The sequence below is a fragment of the Cucurbita moschata genome, unplaced genomic scaffold, assembly GCF_002738365.1.
Source record: "Cucurbita moschata cultivar Rifu unplaced genomic scaffold, Cmos_1.0 Cmo_Scf00031, whole genome shotgun sequence".
Lineage (NCBI taxonomy): Eukaryota > Viridiplantae > Streptophyta > Magnoliopsida > Cucurbitales > Cucurbitaceae > Cucurbita > Cucurbita moschata.
Window position 1 is genome coordinate 1,576,435 of NW_019268547.1, and position 7,313 is coordinate 1,583,747.

General features: G+C 30.6%; 1 protein-coding gene across 1 annotated transcript; it reads right to left on the reverse strand.

Moving 5' to 3' along the window:
- Positions 1-14: 14 nt before the first annotated feature.
- On the reverse strand, positions 15-1,079 carry LOC111464805 (dof zinc finger protein DOF2.1-like). Its single transcript, XM_023109047.1, has 2 exons — positions 995-1,079; positions 15-867 (listed from the first exon to the last, which is right to left on the reverse strand). Exons 1-2 carry the CDS (start codon positions 1,019-1,021, stop codon positions 85-87), a joined length of 810 nt encoding a protein of 269 aa, XP_022964815.1. The 5' UTR covers positions 1,022-1,079; the 3' UTR covers positions 15-84.
- Positions 1,080-7,313: the final 6,234 nt, after the last annotated feature.

Here is a 7,313-nt window from a genome sequence, read left to right on the forward strand (position 1 = left end):
AAAAAAAAAAAAAAAAAAAAAAAAAAAAAAAAAAAAAAAAAAAAAAAAAAAAAAAAAAAAAAACACTAAAACTATGAGAGAGTATTACATGAGTGGGGTATTGAGAAGACCATGCCATGAAGAAACATTATTATTCCAGCTCTCACGAACACCTCCAGAATCAAAATCCATACCCATCATGTTTGAATCTGTTGAATTATTGTTCATTTGCCAATTCGGGTACCCCCAAAGCATTCGACTTTCCTCGCCCCCGCCTCCGCCTCCTAATACCTCTTGCTTCGTCGTCGTCACCGTCGTCGCCGTCGCCGTCGTTGTAACATTGCCATATTGATGATCGTACGAGTGTAATCTTTCGATTCCTCCTCCCATGTTATTGTTGTTGTTGTCGTTGTCGTAGTACACAGGTTGAGAATTATACCCAAATCCGTTAAAAACGGAGAAATCAAAGTCGTTAAATGAAGAGGGTCCAGTTCCAGTCCCGGTCCCGGTTTTGTGAAGTCTAGCGAATGCGAGGCTAAGGTCATTGGCTTGGTGATCATAAGCCAAGTGAGGTAGGGCGGGGACGGGGGAGGCAAAGGGATGGTCTTGGGGTTTCTTAGAGGAGGCGGCGAGTGCGGAGGACGAGGAAGAGGAAGAGGAGGAGCGTTTGTTTTTACGACAGCCACCGCCGACGGGGACGTTGCGGAGGGTGCCGCCTTGAGTCCAGTAACGGCGGCAGGATTTGCAAAAGTATCTAGGTTGAGAGAGGCTGTAGTTGTTGTAGTAGCAAAATTTGGTGTTGGTTGAGTCACATCTTGGGCATTTCAAGGCTTGCTCTGGCTGTGGCCTTGGCTTTTTGGCTTGTTCCTTTGAATTTGTGTCAATTTGCTGTGAATTATGCATAGTGTTAGTACTCATAATCAAGGAAAGTTTGAATTTTGAAAACAACCCAGAAATTATAACAACACGAAGAACACGAAGAACACGAAGAACACGAAGAACACGAAGCAATTACCTGGTGAGGAGCAGTGGGAAGATCCATGGATGAACTGAAGAAGAAGAAGAAGAAGAAGAAGAAGAAGAAGAAGAAGAAGAGTAAAGGGAATGATGAGAGGAAGGGAAGAAGGGTAAATATATAAAGCAATGATAGGAATGGAAGAATCTTTTTATTTTTTATTTTATTTGTTAATATTTTTATAAATTTGCTATTTGGTCCCCACTTTTGCACTATATTTTCCCAATGTCCCAAACATTCATTCCAATACAATCTCTCTCTCTCTCTCTAGGATCTTCTGAGTTGGTATTCTTTTGTTATTATTATTAAAAGACGAGAACAACACACATTCTCCTTCCATGGAGGATTTAATATTCATTTTAATAAATAATATTATTAAATTACAAACATCAAATTTCCAGAACCTAAATATAATTCACAACTCAACCAGTAGAGAGTTGTGTTGTGTTGGGTTGTCGGATGCTTTTATTACTTATTTACGATACATGTTACTTTAATAACTAAAATTTCATAAAATTCAAATATCAACCATTCACAACTCACAACACATCACTAATATCGATTTACAAACCTCAAATATTTTTAATCTTCATCTTAAAACTAGGGTTAGGTTGGGTTGGATAGTAACCTTAATTTTGGGTTGCTCGGGTTGACTCGACCAACTTAACCCAAATTGAAAAAAATCTAACCCAACCTAGCATTTATGGTTTGAGTTGGATAGCCTGAGTTAGTTGAGCTCTCGGGTCATATGAACATCCCTAATTACAACGTTAAATATTTATAATTTTACTACATCACTCAACTATTGTTACAAGTGAAAAAATAGAAACCCTTCATAGTCAGTTCAATAATAAGAACGACAACGACAACGACAAGAATCATAAAACTAGCAAAATATATGAAATACATGCGAATTGGAAATCATGAATTAACTAAATTATCATGCTCCTTAGAAATACATTGAAAAATTTGAAAAATGAATTAAATATTTTTAAAATTTAAAAACAAATAAAATTATAATTTAGGGAGAAATATAAGATGAATAGGTCCCACGTAGTATTATATTGAAATTGATTGATGAGAAGTTAAAATAGTTTGTTTGTTTGTTTGTTTGTTTGTTTTTATTATTATTGTTGTTTGTTGTTGTTTTATTGATTGAAAATGATGACGTGGAGGTGAGGTTAAAGACAAAGCAGCCAAACGATCTCCATTGCCGCCAGGGTGGACATCCCTTGTCTTTCTATCCTCTATTTTTTTAATGCTAAAAATTATATTCATTTACCAAACTTATTCATCACTTTTTTTTTAACATATAGTTTCAATCTTATTTTAATAAAATAATAATAAAAATAATTAGAAGCGTTCAAATGACCCGACAATATTAGATTTCTGAGTTTTATAATATTTTAGTTATTAATATAATATGTGTAGTATATAAGTAAGATTTTTTAAATAATTAAAAAAAAAAAACAACCGAACTCGAAAATACAGGATTGAGTTGGGTTAGATTAGGTCATAAACTCTATTCGAGTTGCTCGGGTCATCAACTCAACCGACCCAAAAATTTGAGTTGATTCAAAAGATTTTCTGAACTCAACCCTACCCGTATACACCCCTATAAATAATAGAAACATAATTGACGGAGCCAAAAGATATTTAATTCGATAATTAACATGTACTTCGTCCCTTTTTGTAATTTTTTTAAAACATTAATTATTTGAATATTTTGTAATATAAAAAAAGAAGTAGGACTGCATGCCTAAATAAAAAATTAAATGTTTACACCATAGTCCAAAATGTACTACAATCTCCCAATAATATATGCTTCATTCCTTATTATAAAACTATATTATATACAAGCATGCATACTTTTGTACTTTCTGTTCCTATTAGTATCTTCCCACAAGATTTGATTTGAACTTATCTATCATCCGATATGAACAATTAATAAAATACTTTTTTTCTTTTCGTTTTTTGAAAATTTGATGACCAACCTGATTCTGATGCTAATTGTTGAATCGGGTTTTGCAAACTATCAGATGGGTATTAAACGGTACATAATGAAATATAAAAGAATGTTATTTTTAGATAAGAAAAAGAAGAACCGAGCAGGTAGGAGATAAAGACGAGGAAGGGTATTGATATAAAGGAAGATGAAAATTGATGGGAGATAAAAGGGGAATATATTCTTGATCATCTCTTTACGTTTAAAACTATGTGTGATATTATTGTTTGGACACATCATGAACAAAGGAATTTTCTTGGGAAATTCATTTTCAAAATGTGTTTGAGAGAAACAAAGTACGATTACTTTGGGAAAATGAATTGTACTTTCTACATATATTTAGGTTTTATATGATCAAATATTCACATAAATTAAAAAAAAAAAAACTATATTATATTTTTATTTAATTAGATAATTATTTTTTGATTATTTATTCTCCAATAATTTTAATAAAGTTTGAATCAAACCGATCTAAACTTTGGGTTTAATGTTTAAACCATGGTTAAGTTGGATTGATTTTGATTAAATTTAATGTTAATGTTTTGGGAGATTAAAACTTTATAATATAAGATGAATAATAATATATGAGGCATGCAATCATGATAGATCTTGGTTATGATTACCATTTGAATCCCTATCATTTAATAAATATTATTGCTTTATTATTATATGCATATAATTAATTAATTAATTAATTTATACAAGATTTTCCATGTATGAATAGACAATCATGGGATTTGGGGAATGAAGATTCTCCTTGGGTTTACAAAAATAAAAATTAAGATTAGATTGATTGTCTATTTTTATTTTTATTTATTTTTTTTGGAAAAAAGATGGAATCTTTGAATTAACTAAGCTAGTTTAGTCTTTGTTTTATTAAGAAAATAATGGATGATTTTCATTCATTTAAGAGAAATTTTTTAAAATGCGTTTGCTAGGGAGAAAACTTTCCATCCTTGTAAAGAATGTTTTGTTCCCCTCTCCAACCGATGTGACAGTTGTTTGTGCTCTTCTTCTTTGGCACTTCTTAGTCCACAACAGATTTGATCTTCTCTTGAATCAATGGTATCACACCCTTGCTGATCCAATAGCTAAGAAATAGCATTTTCGTATGAGCATCGTTTTACGTACAACTTCATTTCCTGCTACACTTGGAATATTGTACTCTGGTCTCCAAACCTCTTGTGAATGACTATAAATGATTATGTCATCGAGGTTTTCTGCTACAAACGAGTTTTGTATTTTAAAAAATATTGAATTTGGGTTAAAAATTTGTTGATAAAAAATATTATTTATACTTTCAACCCATTATAAAATAAATAAAAAATTATAAGATTGGAAAGAAAATGAGATTAAAAAATTATAAAAAAAATTAAATGAAAAGAAAAAATGAAAATAATGAATTAAATTTATAGTGTAAGTTAATGAAATGAAAAAATTGGGGAAAAAAAAAAGGAAATTACTAATTTGGAAATTGGAAAAGAAAAACAGAAAAAAGGGAAATGGAATGAAATAATGTAATAGGAAGTGTTGGAGATGGATAGGATGTGGTGGGGCCAGGTGGGGAAAAGAGAGGAGTGGGGCCCACACAATAGCACAGTTGACTGGTCAACAAACTTCCAGTCAAAGAAAACACAAATATAGATAAGAAAAAAAAAAACAAAAAAAAGAAAAAAAAAATGATGGGGAAATGTGCAATAGGAGACAATCTCTATCCCTATCTCAGTCTCAAAATACATTATTCAATCTTCTGCCAAAAGCCAAGGAAGCTACCCTTTATGTAATTTCTCTACTCTCACAATTTTAAATCTAATTTAAAATAAATATCACTCGGTTGGATCTAATAAAATTTACAATTCAATCCCATGCAATCCTGTGTTTTTTGGTTGAATTGTTCGGTTGTTCTTTTTATATATCTATTATACATGTTACATTAATGACTAAAATTTCATAACGCTAAATATATCAAGCATACACTAGTCACAAACACATCAGGTTATAAAGGTTAAATATTCTTAATTTTTATAATATTTTTAAAACTAAGGTTATGTTAAGTTGTCACTCAATTTCGAGTATTTGACCCAAAAAAATGACGTGAATTTTTCGATTTTATAAAATTTAAAAACTAACCTAAAGTTTAATCATATGAACATGGTTATTTATATTCTCAAATTCGAAATATTTAAAAATGAGGTATTAATTTAAATTTTTGAGAAATTTATTAAATATAAAAAGAAAATTAAAAAGCATTAATTTGATATTTTTAAAGTTTTAAAGGGCTAATAAACACCAAATTCTAATTTTGAGGACTTAAAAATTAGAAAAATGGGTAGTTGAGAAAAAGCATGTGTTTATTTAAAAGTTTATTATAATAATAATCATTTAAGAATTAAAAAAGAAAAATAGGAATTTTGTGGGCGGGAAGAACGAGGAAGGAAGGAGGGAGGGGACAAAGGCTGAATGAATGGTCGGTGGGAGGTGGGGCCCACTAACTCACACGCATTACGTGGCATCACGAATATTTCATTTTACGAGGAATGGGAACACTCCATGGACCCTCTCCACACCTGATCTCACCCTCTTCTCCTCCCTCCACAAGCAACGTATCTCAAATATTATATTATTTTTAATTCCCATTTATTTTCGCCACGTGTTCTTTCTCTTTCTCTCTCTCTCTCTCTCTCTATGTGGACCATCACGTCAATCCACCTCATTCTTCCATTGCGTCTGGGTCCCACGCTCCATGCAGTTTCATGTAACGGAACGGAACACCTTGCTTTTCTGCGTAATCCGTTGTCGTTCCTTTTTTTTATTACGGAATTCCTGAAACGGCATCGTCTTATCTCTTACGGCTAACGGCTAAGTGGAAATCGTTGTGAAGACGTGACATGTTATAATATTATAATTTTAAATTTAAACCTTAAAAAATTCGAGTAATTTTATGTTTTTTTATCCAAATATTTTTTTAAATTATTTTTAAGATTAAAAAAAAATGATAAAAATTAATCAACTCGTTTAATACCCTAAGCTCTTAGTCCTAGGTTTTAAAACCCGATATCATACGACTCTTGGAGCTGATTTCAGTCCTCAGACTCATGTAACTCTTTTCAATGATCGATCTTCAAGAACAAGCTTTACTAAGCTCCCTCATATCACAAGAGTCATGTAGTCAAGCTCTTCTCGAGCACATCTTGATGGAAGGAATATCAAGGTTCAGGGATTTTCGTTATTCTCTCAATCATTCATTTGTTGTCAATCGTATCACGATAAGATGAGGTGTGACCTCCACCATCATCCAACTCGATCCCGTTTCACAAGAAAATTCACTACCATGGAACTAGTTGACTATTCTTAATATCTCCTATATAGTCATATTAGCAATGAGAGCGACTCCTCTGCCTCTCGAATATTGATATCATGTAAACTCCTGCAATGAATTACTATAAGAGGAGCGACCCGTGCCTCTATTAACTACATGATATGCTATAGGGTTCCTCAGACCTAATTTTTAGTATGCTTGACCTTGTGTTTAATAATAATAAAAAAAAAAGACATTGAAAAAAATAAATTACATACTTTACATTAAAAAGAAAAAATAATCCAAAATGTTTAAAATTAATAATTAAATTTAAGTTGAAATTCATTTAACAAATAATATTAAAGTAAGCGAATTAAATATGAAATTGAAAGTTTAGAAAAGTGCGATAAACATATTTATTTCAATTATGATTGGAATTTATTAACAAATTTTTGATATAATATTAAAGTGTATGAATGTCATTGATTAAATTCAAACTTTAAAAAAAGCATCACGAAAATATTGAACATTAATGTAACGTCAATTATAAAATATTTCAAAATTGACTAACATTATAACTTTTAAAATATTTCAAAAAGCATAAATATTTTCCATACTATAATACATCCATTTCTTAACCTAGGACTTCTTTTATTTATTTGTACTTTTTTTTTTTTATCTCAAAAGAATAAATATAGGCAGTTCATATAATAAAATAAACTTTTGACACTATAGTTTAAATTTAAATTTAGATTTATAAATCAATTAATTTTAAAATTTTTGACGACATTTTTTAAAAAACAAATTAGGGATTCAATTTATAAAAATATAAAATTGAGGACTAAATTATTTATTTAACGGAAAAAAAGGACCCTCATTGTTAGGGGTTTTCACATAAGCCGATAACCAGATAATCTAGACTATTCAATTCAAACTAGATTGAATTGGGTTAGACGGTTTGGGTTGGGTTAAATAAACCACGTCTTGAAATTAAAAAAAAAAAAAAAAAAAAATAT